The sequence below is a fragment of the Strongylocentrotus purpuratus genome, unplaced genomic scaffold (assembly GCF_000002235.5).
Source record: "Strongylocentrotus purpuratus isolate Spur 01 unplaced genomic scaffold, Spur_5.0 spur5_scaffold_1, whole genome shotgun sequence".
Classification (NCBI taxonomy): Eukaryota; Metazoa; Echinodermata; class Echinoidea; order Camarodonta; family Strongylocentrotidae; genus Strongylocentrotus; species Strongylocentrotus purpuratus.
In genome coordinates, this window is record NW_022145594.1 from 18844890 (window position 1) to 18865184 (window position 20295).

The window sequence follows — 20295 nt, forward strand, 5'->3', positions numbered from 1 at the left end:
AATAGTGTCTGACAGTGAAGCTAATGTAGCAAGTAAAGGGTTTCTTTGCATAATTTGAATATTAGGACACTGCAAACGTTTAAACTTCACAGATAGGACATAACATGACATATTCATAATTCCTATAAAGTTCTACAGAATTGATTGTGGCTGCAAAAGGGACATAGTATCTTTAAGCATTGAATGAGGGCTCACTATTTGTATTTATGTTTGTAAATAATATATGGTATTTTATGAAATGCAATTGTTTTTTTTTTTCTTTCTTTTTTTCTTTCAGGTTATTGACTGTTTCAAGATGCTGAGAGTTGCAGAGAGTAAGTTGATCTGCTTAAGAAGGCTAAAGTCAAGTAGTTTTTAAAATAAAGCTACAATGGAATGAAACAGATCTCCATATATTGGGAACATAATTGAACGCGGAATAGGAAAGCTATGGCTTAATGAAATTTTCTATGACACTTCCGTAGGTATGTAACATAATTTGTGGACAATTCTCAATACTCTTCCATTGGGTGTTGCCAAAATTTGAAGAGAATCCTTGAATTATGTAAGGAGTTGATAAAGAAGAACAAGTTTGTTTGTTTTTAAACACCTAGTGCAAATGATAGATTGTTGGAGAAGTCGAGCAGGCTGTAGAGCCCCAGCGATGCCTGGGCGGTGACCTGTCGATTTCCCGTCGTCGGTGGCCGGTCGATTTTAGGTAAAAACTGGGCGAATTCGCGGAGCTTTTTCGCGCGGTGTCCCGGCAGCAGTGACCGCGATGCCTCCGATTGCCGGGCGGTCTCCCACCAGCCACCGGCTGATTTTAAAGAAATTGCCTGGCGGCCGGGCAGTGATCGGCGGGGCTCCAAAATACGCTCGGTGCCTGGCCGTTCGCCGCCCGGGCACCGAAATAATCGAGCGTTCGCCGCCGAGCAATTTAGGTCAAAAATCGAAGGCGCTAGGGTCAAAGGCTGCCGACCTATTTTGGACTCGCCGCCAGGTGACCGACTGATCTCCCAGCGGCGACCGGGCGGCGACTGCTCGACAGCCTTTGACCTAGGGGCTTCGATTTTTGACCTAAATCGCTCGACGGTGAACGCTCGATTAGGCCGGCGTCCGGGCGGCGACCGGTCGCCGAGCGATTTTAGGTAAAAACTGGGCGAAATCGCGGAGCTTTTTCGCGCGATGTCCGGCAGTGACCGACGGTGACCCTCCGATTGCCGGGCGGTCTCCACCAGCCACCGGCTGATTTTAAAGAATTGCCCGGCGGCCGGCCAGTGATCGGCGGAGCTCCAAAATACGCTGGGTGCCTGGCCGTTCGCCGCCCGGGCACCGAACTAATCGAGCGTTCGCCGCCGAGCAATTTAGGTCAAAATCGAAGGCGCTAGGTCAAAGGCTGCCGACCTATTTTGGACTCGCCGCCCAGTGACCGACTCATCTTCCAGCGGCGAAAGGGCGGCGACTGCTCGACAGCCTTGACCTAGGGGCTTCGATTTTTGACCTTAATTGCTCGACGGTGCACGCTCGATTAGGCCGGCGTCCGGGCGGCGACCGGTCGCCGAGCGATTTTAGGTAAAAAACTGGGCGAAATCGCGGAGCTTTTTGCGCGGTGTCCTGGCAGTGACCGACCGGTGACCCTCCGATTGCCGGGCGGTCTCCCACCAGCCCCCGGCTGATTTTAAAGAAATTGCCCGGCGGCCGGCCAGTGATCGGCGGAGCTCCAAAATACGCTCGGTGCCTGGCCGTTCGCCGCCCGGGCACCGAACTAATCGAGCGTTCGCCGCCGAGCAATTTAGGTCAAAAATCGAAGGCGCTAGGTCAAAGGCTGCCGACCTATTTTGGACTCGCCGCCCAGTGACCGACTAATCTTCCAGCGGCGACCGGGCGGCGACTGCTCGACAGCCTTTGACCTAGGGGCTTCGATTGTTGACCAAATCGCTCGACGGTGCACGCTCGATTAGGCCGGCGTCCGGGCGGCGACCACCCGGTCGCCGAGCGTAGTCTGGGCGGCGAGTGAAAGTGAGCAGGCGCCGCCCGATTTTAACTCCGCGCTAAAACTTCAGCAGCGACCGAGCGATGCCTTAAAAACGAGCGGTGACCGGCAAAAATTGGCTAAAAACTCGCCGCTCGGCCGCCGAGCAGGCTAATTTTGGGTAATGTGACTACCGTATTTGCCGGCGTAAAGGCCGCAGTATTATTGGAAGAGAAAATATCAAAAAGTCGGGGTGCGGCCTATGCGGCGAAAGAGTAATTTTTTTTTTTTTTTTTTTTTTAGTTTCGATTTATGGCGCTAGCTGGCAATGTCTCCCAGCTCAGTAATCAGTGTGTTGACTCACCACTCGGAAACTACAACAACAAACTAAAATTTGTCTGTCATTTTGGTTTGAAAGTAATCTTTTAATAGATCTCAATATGTAGTTTATAATAATAATTCCTCAATTTTTTTGTCTATAACAAATGGTGTACCACAAGGTTCTATCCTACGAGCTCCTTGATGATTTCTCAAGAATTGCCCAGACGTGTCTATTGAATTTAATTAATTTTTTTTTCTATTCCTTTCTGTCTTTTGCAGGACCGAGGGTGGTACACTCCAAAGAACTCTCCAAAGAACTCTCCAAAGAACTCTCCAAAGAACTCTCCAAGAACTCTCCAAAGAACTGTCCAAAGAACTCTCCAAAGAACTCTCCAAAGAACTCTCCAAAGAACTTGCACTTAAACTTGCACTTGAACTTACACTTGCACTTGAACTTACACTTGCACTTGAACTTACACTTGAACTAGCACTTGCACTTGAACTAGCACTTGAACTTGAACTTGCACTTGAACTATCTTGAACTATCTTGAACTATTTTGAACTATCTTGAACTATTTTGAACTATCTTGAACTCTCCAAAGAACTTGCACTTGAACTTGCTCTTGAACTTACACTTGAACTAGCACTTGAACTTGAACTATCTTGAACCTTGAATCTGAAACATACTGAATGAAACTTGAATCTGGAAATCTTGAATCGAATCAAAACTGGAACAGAATATTTCTAAAGATTGTATTGCCATTTTTAGAAGACATAATTATTGTCAATTATAAAGAAATTATTGCAGTTTCTAGAAGGAATTAAAAGTAAACTGAAATAAAAAGAAGAACAGTAGAGGGAAAGGAATCTAACTCTAATTCCTGGAACTTGATAAGACCATACTTACAGTTGAAAGCAGTAATATTGTAAATCTTGGGAAAGAAAAAAAGAGGTATACATTTTAAAGAGTAAAGTAGATTGGAAAAGTAGTCGTTCAAGATAAATATTGGAAGTTCGAAGGACTGTATTGCCATTTTAGAAGACATAATTATTGTCAATTACAAAGAAATTATTAGCAGTTTCTAGAAGGAATTAAAAGTAAACTGAAATAATAAAAGAAGAATAATAGAGGAACAGGAATTTAATTCTAATTCCTGGAACTTGATAAGACCATAATTACAGTTGAAAGCAGTAATATTGTAAATCTTGGGAAGAAAAAAAGAGGTATACATTTTAAAGAGTAAAGTAGATTGGAAAGTAGTCGTTGAAGATAATATTGGAAGTTTTAAGGACTGTATTACGATTTTAGAAGACAAAATTGCTGTCAATTAGAAACAAATCTTGGCAGTTTCTAGAAGGAATTAAAAGCAAAGTGAAATAAAAAGAAGAACAATAGAGAAAAAGCAATCTAATTCTAATTCCTAGAACTTGATAAGACCTCTATTAGAATTCAAAACAGTAGTATTAGTAATCTTGGAAAGTAAAAAGAGCGTATACACAGCAAAGAATAAAGAAGATTGAACAAAATAGTGTGAAGAAGGCAATATTGCAAGTTTGAAAGACTGTATTGCCATTTTAGAAGACATAATTACTGTAAATTAGAAAGAAATTATTGGCAGTTTCTAAAAGGAATTAAAAGCAAACTGAAATAAAAAGAAGAACAACAGCGAGAAAGCAATTTAATTCTAATTCCTAGAACTTGATAAGACCATAATCACAAAAAATTTGTGTCAATATATAGAGTCCTAGAAAAGTGAGCGTGGTTGATTGTAAAGAGAAAAGGAAAGAAATCCTTCGATATATAGTGTTCAGAATTTTAAAATAAAAGTAAGCTTGATTGCAGAGAGAGTAAGAAAGAAGATTGGGTCAGGATATATATATAGTTTAAAAATATAAGTGAGGTTGATTGATTTGAGAGAATAAGAAAGATATTTTGGTCAGGATATAAAGTGAACCTGTTTGCAGAGAGAGAGTAACAAAGAAATTAGCAATTTGGGAACTTATATAGGCCTACAATACATTTAGGCTATTAATGACCTACTCATAATTTTAAAAAAAAACGCCATCTTGAGACAAAAACATTATAGCTCCTTAACACAGTACAAGCTAGTGTATATAAAGCTAGGCTATTGAAATACCATAGAGTTTAATATCAGTAAGGATTAGTTTTTCATAATTCACAATAGGAATATTTAAATAAAAGACTATTGGAGTAAGGAATATATACAGAACATTATATATCAAAGTTACAGAACCGTTAATTGTAGACTTGTAATTATTACCAGAACTGTTGCAAGTATATAAGCAAAATTTACCATGATGGATACAATTGAATTTAAGAAAACACTTGATGAAATCATGAATATACTGACTAGTTGTGCATTGGTGACCAACCCAAAGCTTAATGAATGCTGTATCTGTAACAATGAAATCAAAGAAAATGAAAGTGATGCAAGATGTGACTGTTGTAGTAAGCATTTTCATGTGACATGTATGGGATTCCCTTGTGAAGACAGACTGAGTGACCTGACATTGATCTGGATTTGTTCATTTTGTGGAAATAACAACATGGCTCATCGCATGTTTGATCAAGTATGCATCCCTTCTCATTTCAATAGATACGAACTTCTTGGTGATCATGATGAACACTGTTACTTGGATTTGAACCAATCAAGGACCCTATCAAGTACGACCAACAAAAGAAAATGTGGCAGATCAAAGAAGAGGTATGGTAAAAAGGGAAAGAAAACCAATCGATTGAGAGGAACACAACATCATATAACTGACAGGAAAACAAATGAGTCTGATAGACATAATCCTTTGGCTATGGAAAATTCATCCCAAATAGAACACGAAGAGATGCAAAATGAAAAATTTGAGGATGACTGGGTAATTGTGAAATCAAGGAAGACGAAATGGGTGGAGAAACTAAAATCAAGAAAATTGTATCCCAAATCAATAGATGATCATCAAACAGACAGGAAAATCAGAAGAAAATCGGTGAATGGCAAAGTCTTAGAACCTGGTGTAACTTACATCGGCAAAGCAATGAAGACATTCTATGAAAGCCATAGCAGAAAAAAAAGGAAGACCGAAAGAAAGTTGATTGTAAAGAAAAGAAGGTGAAATCCGAGAAAAAAGATATCAGTGTTCAATCTTACACAGAAACTCTTTTAGGTTTATATGCCTACAGTGTGCAGTCCCCACATGCAATGAAGTTGTATAATGACATGTGTGTGCAAAGTGAAACAGCACAAACACGATCCTGGGCAGACATAGCAAGCAATTTGCCAACTCAATCTAGAACAGATACATGTGTTGATATCGATGTATGTACTTGTAATCTTTTTGAACAGATCAAGGATTTGCGAAAGTACAGAGTTCATGCTGGTGGCAAGAAAAAAGAAGCAAAGAACAAGAAAGGTCGAGCAAGGAACAAGAAAGGTCAGTCTTCCAAAGGGAAAAAAGGTACTGATGGAAATCACTCTTCTGATAAATCGGAGATTAGATTGACAAAGATGAAGGAATAGAATTAGCAGTAAAGAATGAGAAGCAGGATACAAAGATATCGATGAATGCAGGTGACCAAGGACTTGATACAAATACATGTAAAAATGATACACACTCAGACCAGCATATTTGCAATATGAAAGACAACAAAGGTTCAGATGGAGTTGTGCAGGACGATTCAAAGAATAATCTGTTGAAATCAAATTTTGATGAAAATGGGGAAATTGAAACGGACGATGATAGTGGCAGTGATGTTCATATACCAGTGAAACGTTCGTGTGCAAGAAATTGTATAGAATCTGATAGTGATACAGACACAAGTCCTGGATGTGATTTATGCGATAGAAGTGTTTTACCAGAACGCAATATGCCTTTGAATGTTTGTGATAGACCAAAAGATATGCCCATAAATGAACCAGTAGACAATGTCTGTGAATCGGTATTGGAAAATGATGATATGATGAAAAATGATTTTTCAGATGTTTCAGATGGTGTACAAGAAGATGCAGTGTTGACAATGACCTGGAGAATAGAAGCTTTGATACAGTAAAAGATGGTACAGACAATGATACTGATATGTCATTTAATGATCATGCTCATTCAAGGAATCCTTTAGAATCTTCTTCAGATTCAAATATCAAAGATGAAGACATTGAAAAGGCAATAGATGCTAATATGTACACATGTACTGATGAAACAGAAACAGAAGTTGAATTTGTAGCAGATCTTGGATTACGTGACAGACCAGATAAAGATTTTAAATTTGTACCCCTCCAGAATAATGACAAACGGAACATTTGTTCAAAACTGAATATCAGATATATAGGCAAAGGCTGTGATTCAAGGTTAGATAGAAATAGCTGTATTGGAGTTCCTTTACAGAGTAAACAAATTACTGGTGATGGCAATTGTTTCTTTCGTGCAATTTCCTATGTAATTTCTGGAACTGAGCGTAATCATGCAATTCTAAGAAATGCCACTGTGAAACATTTATTGCAAACCAAGGACATGTTTAGTAATACATTCAGGCAAGAATATAGAACAGTCAGAGAATATGTTTTGAAACGTAGAATAAAGGAAGACGGAACGTGGGCTACAGACACTGAAATTAGCGCTTTAGCAAATTTAATCGATACTGATATTTATTCATACAATGACCAAGTACCATGTTGGCAATTGTTCTCTGCAAAGAAACCTGGAAGAATAAATATTGTAACATCTGATAAGGGAATTTATATACTGTACACAGGAAATGTTCATTTTAATGTTGTTGAATCTGTAGATTTTGTCAATTTCAATTCATTGGAACAGACAAGAACAACTAAAGAAGATAGAACGTCAAAGAGAACTTTGCCATGTCCATCAATTCAGGCTGATGTTAAAGTAAAGCATGAGTTCAAAAAGTGTAGATCCAAGGCGCAGATAGAGGAAGAAATTGATGAAGTAGTGGATAAGTCTCCTGAAACATTTCAAAACCATGTTGATCCAAAGGGAAAAAAACGTAGGCTCACGTTGGAGACTGGTACGATAAATCACGATGATGAGAGGAAAGGTACTGCAAATCTTTTGGACATGACATATGAACAGTGTGCAAGTAATCAGTCTGAATCAGTCGTTCACAACGAACGTAACACCAAGGACGAAACCCTTGAAAGTGATCACAAAGACAAATGCACGAGAGTCGATACACAAATAACGCTTGTTGCCCAAGGACATTCAATCAAGGTGATACAAGATTTGGTGACTTAAGTGGAAAGCAGTGTGTTACCAATTCACTTTCTGCACTGTTGTATAGCAAGGTAAAAAATGCCAATGATTGGAAAAGTACAGATCTAGACAGGATTTTGAATAACGGTAATGAATTATATTGTTACATACGGCGATCCACTTCACTCGACAACCAATACTTATTGATATCTGATCTATTTGAATATTTGGATGCGTACAATGAATTGTTTAACATAGTATGCCGTGAACCAGTCACTGGATTGTTAGATGGAGATGAATTGATATTGGCCCAGTCTCTTTCGATGACATTGAAGCAAGCACTCGAAAAAGAACTCTGTACTGATTCTGATGCATGTTTTGTGACATTTGCTAGAAGTACTTTCATTGTATTATCTGGTCAAGATGGTTTTTTATATTTGATTCACATTCCAGAAGCAGTCGAGGTTTCCTGATTTGTAACGGACACAGTGTTGTACTTCGTACTCAAAGCTGGCAAGGTGTGTACAAGCATTGCATGAGGTTAGCAAAATCAATGGGATGCCCCCTGCACACCGAATATGAAGTAACTAGTGTATGTGCTAAAGCAACTTCCGGTAAGAATGAAACCTTGAAAGGCTATCCACAGTTACAGGATTTTGTTTGTAATCCAATTCCTTCGTCAAATACACACAGTGAAAGTCAGTCTGGAAGCTCTGGATGTTCCATACATTGTGAAAGCTTTGATGAAGTTCAAATATTGGATGAGAGTGTTTCCCCACAAAAGATGATTGATAACCCAAATGTATTTTCTTCCTGAAAAAGCAAATGAAACGATCAGTCATGATGTACATTATAACGGTCAGGAATTGAAACTGAAGAGTGTGACAATTACCTTAACGAAACTAAAAGAACCACCGCTGAATAAAAGTTGTCTTTTGAAAAGAAATGACTCTATCAAGACAGAATATGTAAATGAACAAAATGGAGATTTCAAAAATTGTACTAAATGCGGGAATGACTCTGATAGATTAAATTTAGTGAACAAAGTTCAGAATTCCAACTCTATCTTAAGCAGAAAACGAAAATTGAGTAACATTGAAAATGATGCAAAAGTCGATGTTGACCTTGGTAATGAAGTTCGAAAAACCAAATTGGTAAAAATGAATGAGAACGACAGCTTAAGAATTGATGCAAGCGAATGTGCTGATAGTAATGATGAATTAATAATAATTGGAGAAGTTCATGTTGGAAATGTAGACCATGGAAAGAAAAAACGTAAACACAGACAAAGTTCTAATCAAAGAAGGGAGCGCAGTAGACAGCTTATGAGAGAAAAACGAGCCTTGACCAAAGATGAAATAATTAAGAAAAAGGAAAAGTGTCTTCACAATGCGCAAATGAGGAAAATTAAATCGAAGAATAAATATCAAAATGATTTAACCTATAACATGGAAAAAATAAATGAAGTAAAACAAAGACAAAAAGAGAATTACAACACTAATTTATCACACAAAATAAAGCAAGGAGCTTATGTGAAACAAAGGCAAAAAGAAATGTATAAAGAGGATTCAAATTTCAGGAACATACAGCTAAATATTATGAAAACCAAATATCATTCTGATTTATGTTATAAAAAGAAAATTTTGTATAGAAATAAACAAAAATATTTGAGAAATGAAGGATTTAAAGAAAATGTTAAAACAGCTATGAGGACTAAAATGAAAAATAAATATTGGAACGATGAACTATTTAAACGAATGCACAAGAGTAGAATAAGAAGTAAATACCAGCATGATGAACTATTTAAACGAATGCACAAGAGTAGAATAAGAAGTAAATACCAGCATGATGAACTATTTAAACGAATGCACAAGAGTAGAATAAGAAGTAAATACCAGCATGATGAACTATTTAAACGAATGCACAAGAGTAGAATAAGAAGTAAATACCAGCATGATGAACTATTTAAACGAATGCACAAGAGTAGAATAAGAAGTAAATACCAGCATGATGAACTATTTAAACGAATTCACAAAAGCAAATTAAGAAGTAAATATTTGAACGATGAAAATTTTAAGGAAAAACAACAAGATATCATGAAAAAACAATGAAGAAATTATATCACAACGATCAACAATTTAAACATACAAAAAAGGCAAATATGAAAACATTGTCCAAAATTAGATATAAAGGCAACGAATTTAAGGAAAAGAAATTGATGAGCTTAAAAATGAAATATAAAAGAATTGAAAAATATAGGCAAAATGTAATAAAACAAAATCGAAAAAGGTCTGTACTTCGAACGGTAAAATTGTCCGAGTTTGATATTGTACTCGAAGAATTTAGAAAGATAATTTCTCATGGCCCAGAATATGTGTGCTGTGTATGCTTAAAACTTCTCTTTGAGAACCAGGTATTGAAATGTAAAAAGAGTAATTATAAAATTCAGACGTGCATAAGTGAAGAATATTTGCATGTTTGCAATTCAGAATGCCGGTCAAAATGTTTAATAGGCCAGTCAGCCAGATCGACACTTTGGATATGCTTTACCTGTCATAGAAAATTGCAAGCTGGAAAAGTACCTGCAGAAGCAAACATGAACAATTTACAACTACATGAAGTTCCAGAAGAACTTGCCAATCTGAACAATTTAGAACAGCATTTGATTGCATTGAATATCCCTTTCATGAAGTTAATGGCCTTGCCTAAAGGTGGTCAAAATGGAGTCCATGGCCCAGTCGTGTGCGTGCCTTCAAACACTTATGAAACAGTAGATATGTTGCCAAGACCACAGACTGAAGATCAATTGATCCGTGTTAAACTCAAACGAAAATTGTCGTACAAAAGCTATTATGAGTACAAATTTGTAGATAAATCTAACTTGCTCAATGCTCTGCAGTATTTAAAAGCAAATAATAAGTGGTATTTTGATGTTGCAGTAAATGATAAATGGGAAAACTCACTTGAACGAAATGAAAAGATAATGAAAAGAAGAAGAAGCAGTGGAAATTGGTGGTAAAGCTCGTTTGGCAAAATATTGGAAGGAAATGGAAGAACAAATTGATTACATTTTGTCAAAGACAAAAATGCTAATGAAAACATGCAAGACAACAGTAAACTACAACAAAAAATAGATGACAACAACACTGAAGACGATATGGAAGAACGCTTACGCGGTATTCAGTTAGACTCATGTCTCCAGCCGGTAGATATTGGACAGGAAATATTAGATCAGTATTTTGAAGACATAATATGTTGTGCTCCTTGTGAAGGAAGAAGCCCTGTATCAATTCTACAAGATGAAAGCAATGAGGCCAAATGTTTCCCAGTGTTATTTCCTAAAGGTCAACCAACATTCCATGATAGAAGAGATGAAAAAATAACATTAGGACGTTATCTGCATAACCGACTGATGCACGTGGACAATAGATTTGCTCAGAATACAGATTACATCTTTTATGCACAATATATTTATGAAATTCAACAGGTTATATCACAAGTTTCTATCGCTTTAAGGCAAAGTCCAAACAAAAAAGATGATTCGTCTTCAATAACTGCCTCAGATTTGAAAGATGCAGAGAAAGTTAAAAAAATACTAAAATCAGACAAGGGCTATAAATTTTTAAAGCAAATTCGTGGAACACCTCCATTCTGGCAAAAGACACAAAAAGATGTTCTCGCAATGGTACGACAGCTTGGAAAGCCGACATGGTTTGCTTCTTTCTCATCTGCCGATATGAGATGGCCAGAATTAATGAATACATTGCTTAGACAAAAAGGAGACACCAGGGAATCGAGTGAATTAGACTATACAGAAAAATGTAATCTTTTAAGATCAAATCCAGTAACAGTTGCCAGAATGTTTGATAAAAGATTTCACACTTTTATGAAGAGAGTTATTTTATCTCCCGCTGCACCGATTGGTAAAGTAGTTGATTCATTTTGGAGAGTAGAGTATCAAGCCCGTGGTTCCCCTCACATTCATGCCTTGTTCTGGGTTGAAAATGCTCCACAGTTGGGTATCGATAAAGATGATGATGTCGTACAATTTGTAGATAAATACATTTCTTGCCAGAAACCGGATGAAAAGGAAGATCGAGAACTACATGAAATAGTAAGCAAGGTCCAACAACACAGTAAGAAACATTCTAAATCTTGCACAAAAACGGGAAAAGCGTGTAGATTTAATTTCCCAAGACCACCATCTGAAAAAACATTCATTGTAACACCTGTTGAAGAGATTCCAGCTAAAGATTGTGGGAAAGTGCAAAATAAGGGAAAGGACAATGATCAAATTAAAGCTTCTAAAAAGATTAAAGATGATGCAGAGAAATTGTTAAAGTCAGTTAAAGATGCATTATCCAATGGAATCGAGTACAACAGTGTAAACCATCTCTTTGAAAAGCTTGGCATTACACAAAATCAATTTGAGAATGCACATAATGAATTAGCATCACAACAAAGTATAATCATCAAAAGAGAAATACAAGATGTATGGGTGAATCAGTTTAATCCAAGTCTACTAAGAAGCTGGAATGCCAACATGGATTTGCAGTTCGTAACAAATGTATTTGCATGCGTGGCTTATATTGTATCCTACATGTCAAAAGCTGAACGAGAAATCGGAATGCTATTGAGTCATACACTATCAGAAATGAAAGAGGGAAATGAGAACGCAAAGGAAAGCATGAAAAAACTTGGCCAGGTGTACATGCAAAATCGTGAAGTGTCTGCTCAAGAAAGCGTCTATCGTGTTTGCAGTCTCAGATTGAAAGAATCTTCTAGGAAAGTGGAATTCATTCCTGTTGGACCAGACCCTGTCAGAATGAGTTTACCATTAAGCGTTATAAAGAGCAGACCAGATAACGATAATGATGATGATGAGAATGTTTGGATGCCTAGCAAGCTCGACAGATACAAAGCTCGACCTAAAAACGCAGAATTCAGTGATATGTGTCTTGCAACGTTTTGTTCTCAGTATAGAATCTTAACTGCATCCCAAACGCCAAGTACAAGAAGTAAAAATGTCTTTAAATTAGATAACGATCTGGGATATATTCAGAAGCGTACTCGTACGGGAGATGCAGTTGTAAGATATCCCCGATTCTCACCCATCATCTCACCCGAAAAATATTATTTGAGCATTTTGCAACTCTTTCTGCCATATTTTGAAGATGGACAATTAAAGCCCCCAACATTTGAAACACATGAAGAGTTCTACGAGACAGGTTCTGTGAAAATATGTGGACGTGAATTGGAGAAAGTCTGGTCAATTGTCTGTACTAACCGAAAGAAGTTTGAAATGAATGCCGATGCAATTGATCATGCACAGGAGCATCTTGACAAATTTGGTCCACACGAAGATGCATGGGGTCTTTTATGTCCGGAAAAGGAAGTAGAGCGACTTGAACATCCCAAAGAAAATGTAGATGTCGAAGATTGTGATGGAGATCTTGATATCCCAGATTTAAAGAATGAACCGAAAAAAGATGACTATAGCATTGAACTACGTTCAGTAAAAATTTCCAAACAAGATGGACATTCTTTGATGAGGTCTTTGAATGAGAAGCAACAGAGTGTTTTTTACAAAATACGACAGTGGTGTTTAGATAGAGTAAATGGAAAATCGGTCGAACCGTTTCATATGTTTCTAACTGGAGGTGCTGGTACTGGAAAGAGTCATTTGATCAAATGTCTTTACTATGAAGCAACACGTATACTAGCCCGAATGTTGCCACATCCTGATGATGTCTCAGTATTGAAAATGGCTCCAACCGGAGTAGCTGCATACAATATCAATGGCCATACTATACATAGTATTCTTTCTATTCCAATCAATGCACAAAGACTGTATCAACCTCTGAGTGATGAGAAAATAAGTGTCCTTCGAAATAAGCTGGCTGAATTGCAAATTTTAATCATAGATGAAGTATCAATGGTAAATCAAAAGTTGATGTCTTACATTCACGGCCGCCTACGACAAATAAAACAATCACGAGATCAAACTGCTTTTGCTGGTGTTTCAGTTATTGCTGTGGGAGACATGTATCAGTTACCTCCAGTCTTAGGAACTCCTTTATATAAAGACACACTCAATGGTGCATTGTGGAATGCTAATTTCAAGAAAGTAGAACTTGAAGACATTATGAGACAAAAAGACGATACCCAATTTGCTTTTCTCTTAAATAGATTACGTGTAAAACAAGGGGAAGAGATTCTCTGTGATGAAGACCTAGCAATGCTCAAGTCCTGTGAGACTGGTGAAGAATGTGAAAATGCTCTGCATATCTATGCATGTAACAATGAAGTAGATGCTTGGAACAAGAAATTATTGCATAAAAAATGTGGAGATATGATATGCGTAAAAGCACAAGACATGGACAAAGATGTTAAAAAAGGAAATCAAATACGGGAAAAACCTTATACAAAGATGAAAACCCAGTTGCCTCCTTATCTGTGGATTGCAGTTAATGCTAGAGTGATGTTGCTCAAAAACATTGATGTTAGTAAAGGCCTGACAAATGGATGTTTCGGAAATGTAACAGAAATAATAACGGATCATACAAATTTGAATCCAGTTTGCATCAAAGTTAATTTTGAGAAGGCCGATATTGGTATTCATTCAATCGAAATGTCTCAAGAATCCATTGGTAAGAAATATGTGAGAAAACAATTTCCACTTAAGCTTGCTTATGCTTGCACAATTCATAAAGTACAAGGTTCGACATTAGACAAAGCTGTTGTATCATTAAAAAATGTATTTCAATCTGGACAGGCATATGTTGGGCTTAGTCGCGTTACTTCGTTATCTGGACTTGTGATAGAACATTTCGATCCTAAACGTATATATTGTAATCCAGAAATTAAAGAACGCATTGAGATTATGAAGCCGTTTATTGAGAATGAAACTTCCGAAGATATTCACGATTATAACTTTTCTTTGGTAATGCAAAATGTACAAGGATTAAAACAGCATTTTACTGATTTCAAATCCCAGTGCCAATTTGTGAATGTAGATTGTATTTGCTTGACCGAAACATGGATTAATGATGATGATCTCTGTGACGTTGCTTTAGATAACTTTCGATTTTATCATCAGCCACGACATCTGTCATACTGTAATTCTGGAGTTGGAAATGTACTCAAAGAACAATCGCACGGAGGTGTTGCAATGTATATCAAGAATACATATTCAAGTAGATTAGACATATCTGTCGACAACTTAGAGTTTATTGCAATTCTTGTCACCAAACCAGTTTCTGTTGTGATTTCAGTTGTTTATCGACCTCCATCATATAGTATCAAATCATTCTGTGAATCATTAGACAATTTGCTAGATGTATTACACAAAACAAGCATTAGGTGTATTGTGATGGGAGATTTTAATGAGGATTTGTTTAAAGGTTCTTTACAGGTAAACAAGCTAATGTGTAATAAAGGTTACAAACAGCATGTTGTTAATGCTACTACTGAGAAGGGAACATTGATAGATCATGTGTACAGCAAGGGACTAGATTTATTGGAAACAGAGGTCATCCCTACATATTATAGTTACCATGAAGCTGTTAAGATTGCTTTTTAATATTAGTAGTAAAATGAGAAGAATAAACAAGTAAATTCTTAATTTTGTTGATAATTAAACATTTTCATTTATCATGTCTTCATTCTTGCAAAAACCAATATGAATATTATTCCTTCTTAAAAGGGTTGTCAATATTTTGTTGGCTTACCGTACACTTATCAATGATATCATCTGCCATGGACATCACATTGAAAGCAGGTTGTAAAGTTGGTAAAAACCTTTTCTTAAGGTGATGAGTTAAAGGATTTATGTGTTGTCACTCCTTGCCTTTCAAACCTTAGTATCTTTAAACATCACTCACATCATGACATGTACATGTATTTCGAACTTATAGATCATATTTGAGAAATCTAAAACAATGGTGCACATTTAGAATACTGGATTGATAGGTGGATGGATAACAAGATCATACATCCATGCTTTTTCTTCCCAGATTAAGGATTGTCGACCTGATCCGTATATTGAAGTTGGAACATTCCATGAACCTTGCAAAGTGCTCATTTTTTGACTGGGTTGGAGTAGGAGACAAGGTACGTCACGGTGGAAACCATCACTCTGAAGAAGACACTCAAATCAGAGATCAAGCTTGAACGTGACAATGAGACATGCAAGTATTTAAGTAAAGAAGAGGTTGATATCATATTATATATGGAATATCAAAATGGGAAGGTTAATGATAATGAAAGAATACTAATATCGGGACGCAATGCTGGAATGTTATTCGCTGAAAGATGATTGTTTGGTAGTGATAATGCGTTTTAGTTGAGTAGGTTATTCACTATGATGTAAGTTGTTTGAGTTAATGAAAATTGGAGGGTTATACAGAGATGCCAACCAGTACGATTAAATCATATTTAGTATGATAATAAGAGTGAAATACGATCTTAAAATACAATTTTTCATCTTTTTTCCCCCAAAAAAACAAACACGGAATCGCATAGAAACATGTACGAGTAAACCCCTGCAACCCCAACAAAAACTGTGCTTTACAATTTTCTCATTAAATTTTAATGAAAGAGCAAACATATTTCTGAAATTCTACTGGCCCTGGGCTATTTTGAGCAACCCCTGACTGCAGGGGGGGGGGGGGGGGGGGCTGTCGATATTTGAAAATGCAAAGGTTAATTTGCATAAATTTTGAATATGCAAATTTCATTTTATTTCTTTAATATGTATTATATTGTTTTTTATTTCTTATTTTTTCTAGAGGGCTTAAAGCCAGAACTGTCTATGTCCATTTTTTGTGAAATTCAGTTATGTCCACCAAAGAACTGTATATTCATTTCACTTTGTGTCTATTCAGAACTGTCTATTCCCATGTGTCCATTAGCCATTTTACTTTGATGTTCAGACTGTTTCAAGTACATTCATCAAGAATTGCGCAATACTTGCAGTTTTCTACTCATTAAGCAGATAAGATTCCCTATGCAGCTATTTCACTGATTGTGGCCAAGCAACACCATACCATTGCCCGGAAAAAACGTTATGATAAATAAAAAAGACCAATGTGCAACATGTACGAAGTATGACCAGTTGTCTGGAGATCAGAAGGAGAATTTCACGGAAACCCATCTCGTACAAAAAACAGAGGCTCAAGATGCCAAAGCAGTTCCTTGCATCGTGTAAGACAGAAAATCGTTGTGAATAAGATGGAGTGCAAAAGAGGACATGCTTACAACAAGAAATATGCTGATAAATTTGACTTCGGTGCATCATCAGGAAAGAGCAAACATCATGCAACTTGCAAGGAATGTCGCCGAGATTTGTCAATTTTGCATGGCGGTTGTAATGACATTGTTGTTCATTGCAAATCAAAGCAACACATCACTGCTTTCAAGTCTGAATCGTCAGCACGAGAAATAACATCATGGATGTCAACCTCCAAGGATTTTAATATAACTAGAGCTGAGTGCTTATTTACATCATTTTATTTGGAGCACAATATTCCTCTATCAGCTGCAAGTCACATGGGACCATTGTTGAAAAAAGCCTTTCCTAATTCTGAGGAGGTTATGAAGTTTACCAGTGCAAGGACCAAACATCTTGTCTTGTGCGTGAAATGGCCAAAGATAAACAAGGACAGATCGTTTCAGCCATGAAAGCACGGCCAATTGCAATATCAACTGATGGGAGTAATGTCAGCGACAGTAAACCATACCAAATTGTGGCATGCCTCGGAAAGTGTCAGTGCTTGGTTGCCCCAATCATCTAATTGATTCTGCTGCCAAAGATGCGTCATCTGCATTACCATATTCAATTGACTCGCTCCTTATTGATGTGTTCTACTATCTGGAAGCCAGCGTGAACAGGAAATTGAATCTCAAGAAGTTCCAGATGCTCATTGGGAACGAAGTGCAGGCAGTTCTGAAACATGCTTGTACGAGATGGCTGAGCTTGGGCCAATGCTTGCCAAGATTTATCCAACAATGGCAAGCTCTAGTCCTCTTTTTTGAAGGAGAAGTGTCAGCCGAGCAGAAGACGCCTACTCAACAGACAAAGCAGAAGAAGCCTACTCAACAGACCAAGGCTACCAAGAATAGTGTCCAGACTTCACTTGTTCCAAAGAAGCCAACTCCAGCTGTGAAAAATGAACCTGCTCAGGGATCTCAACTGAAGGTAAGGCTAGAAAATGTATTACTACAAGGCATCTACTCCTTTTTATTCCATTTAAATATGGCCATCATTAAATTACCAGATTTGAATAGATTAACCCTAGCAGTAGAGAGCTTTCTTAATGTTTGAATTAATCAGCTTTTACTCCTCAAATTGGCAACAGTTATTATCATTTTACACTCTAAAATAGTTTTTAAAAATGAAAATGGATATTACATGAACCAAAATGGTAATTGCAAAATTTAATTTAATGTGTAATTAAATTTCATGCTTATAAATAAGTCATCAATAGTGTTGCAGGCATCACATTAATTTTTTAAGCTTGTCTTGTCCTGCAGAAAAAGCCTGCTCACCAAACCAAGATGACTGCACAACTCCAAGCATTCTGCATTCCCAAGAAGGTGTCTGCAGATCCACCACATGTGAGCAAACCTGCCCAGTCTCAGACCCAAGTGAGTACAAAAATTGATCATAATTCGTCGCTGTTTTCACGAAGTGACGGTAGTGAAATAAAATTGCATACAGTTTGCGTGACGATTTTCCTCACTACCGTCACTTCGTGAAAATAGGGACGATATATACAGGGTGACAGTTAAATATGTTCCTTTACATCATTTTTTTTCTTCTTATTTTTAGGTCATTTACTTGTAAGCTCTTTCTCTTCCAATCTTCTTCACTCCGCTGTTCAGTTTACAGATATAAAAATGTATTCAATAATGCTAGTCATCTGCCAAGATTTCAAATGTAGTGTATCTTTTTAATTGTAAACTGTGTCAGTAGTCTTGTTTCTTTCTCATATGGTAATCAATAATTTCTCTACCTCCCAGGTTCAACTTCAAACACCACAGCCACAACACAGTAGACCTGCATCTTCAAGCTCTACTACTCGGGAAAAACGACAAATGAGGAAGCTTCGGATACACCTAGCAAAAAGCAGAAGACTGGGAAAGTTGTTGGCAAGGCAACAGGCTCAACAGTGCTCAAGACTGGAACTTCCAGTCATCCCAGTATGATTTCTAGTAAAATGACTGGAAATGAAAAAACAAGATGTGGAGGAAAAAAAGAAACAAGACAGACAGTAAGAGATAAAACAAGACAGGAAAGAATTCTGAATTCATTGCACTCAAACCCAATATCAGCCACAGCATCATTGCATTTCACAAGAAAAATGTCATCTTTCAGACGAGAAGTCCTCTGATACAAAAGCTAAAAGGAATACTAGAAAGTCTACTGCGTGACTTGTACAGCCAATTTGTAGCTCCACAAGCAATCATTGCAGCCACAGACTTGACCCTTCTGGACTACAAGAACAAGGAGAATCTTTGTGAAGAATCTGAAATGGTCTTAAAAAGCGCAACAAGAGAAATTGTGAACACTTTAGATGAGTCTGATTGCCATAAGTTCTATGCAGCAGTGCATTCATATTACACCAAGGCATGTGACTACATTGTAAGTAAGTTTCTATTGAAGTCTGATGTTCTCATCCATGTGCAAGTGGCTGACATTGCATATCAGAAGGATGCCAAATTCACTTCTCTAAAGTTTTTCATCAACAAGTTCCCCTGCATGTTGCTTCAGGAAGAAGAAGAAGACAAGCACAGTGCCCTAGATGCTCTGGAGAACCAGTTCCTTATCTATCAAATTGCTCAGCTTCCGGACTTAGTGCAAAATGAGGAATCTACTGACAAGCAGTGGACAAGTATGATGACAGAAAAGAATGTTTCTGGTGAACTGTGCTATGACAGACTTGCAAAAGGGATTCTAACCATACCCCATACCAATGCTGAATGTGAAAGGGTCTTCAGTCAGGTGCGAAAGAACAAAACTGACTTCAGAGGGTCCATGAGCAACGAAACTCTAAAAAGTGTCCTTATTACTAAGGCTCGCCAAACAACACCCTGCTACATGAGGGAATTTGACTCTGATTTTCCAAAGAAAGCTCGTGATGTGCGCTACGCGCACATGATATTCAGTTTTACTTAAATGTTACTAATTGAAAATTCCAAAGTGTTGGCAGCTATGCCAGGCCAAGGTAGTTGCTGGAAAGAGGACTTTTGTCTCTGCTTCTTTTGATTTGCAAAGTGAATGTCGCTGCAACATTACTCTATGCCATCCAGAACACACATCTCAAAGTCATCGCACACAATTTTCTGGAGAGTGGGCATTCCCACGTGGAATGCAATAGCATGCATTCTGCTATTGAAACAGAAAAAAGAACATCAATGTCTTCACAATGCATGACTGGGTAAAACATCTTCCACAAATTAAGACGTCGGCTTCCATACAAGGTCATAAACATGTGCCATGGAGACTTTTATGATCTGAAAAATCTCTCACAGCAGATCATGAATAACAAACGCCTAGACGAAGATAGACACGTCTTCAACTGGCTACATGTAAAGAGCTTCCAATACAGGAAGGAAGAGCAAAGCACCATCTGCTACCATCTATAACTACTTGGATGACTACAAGAAGATAGATCATCAGTTCCACCTAATCTGGACCTTGTCTACCAAGAGAAGCATTTAAAAAAGCCTAAACCTTAAGAAGAAGGATCTCATCAACTTGTGCAATAGCCTAGCCATTCCTGAAGAGTTCCATGGATGGTATT

General features: G+C 37.5%; 2 protein-coding genes across 3 annotated transcripts in view; both read left to right on the forward strand.

Moving 5' to 3' along the window:
* The window catches only part of LOC583059 (double-strand break repair protein MRE11-like), a 30781-nt gene extending 24449 nt beyond the window's left edge, over positions 1 to 6332 (forward strand). Inside the window, exons 16-17 of the mRNA XM_030978577.1 lie at positions 5629 to 5716; positions 6271 to 6332. Coding sequence (XP_030834437.1) covers positions 5629 to 5716; positions 6271 to 6332 — 150 coding nt within the window. The remainder of the gene's footprint in view (positions 1 to 5628; positions 5717 to 6270) is intronic.
* Positions 4173 to 20086, forward strand: LOC115920959. Of its 2 annotated transcripts, none has more exons than XM_030977778.1 (7): positions 4173 to 4998; positions 5629 to 5716; positions 7943 to 8007; positions 15505 to 15601; positions 16375 to 17687; positions 18023 to 18136; positions 18512 to 20086. In XM_030977778.1, exons 5-7 carry the CDS (start codon positions 17241 to 17243, stop codon positions 18695 to 18697), a joined length of 747 nt encoding a protein of 248 aa, XP_030833638.1. In that variant the 5' UTR covers positions 4173 to 4998; positions 5629 to 5716; positions 7943 to 8007; positions 15505 to 15601; positions 16375 to 17240; the 3' UTR covers positions 18698 to 20086. The 2 variants fall into 2 exon arrangements, with proteins under 2 accessions (XP_030833638.1, XP_030833639.1); XM_030977779.1 differs by having other exon boundaries at positions 16485 to 17687.
* Positions 20087 to 20295: the final 209 nt, after the last annotated feature.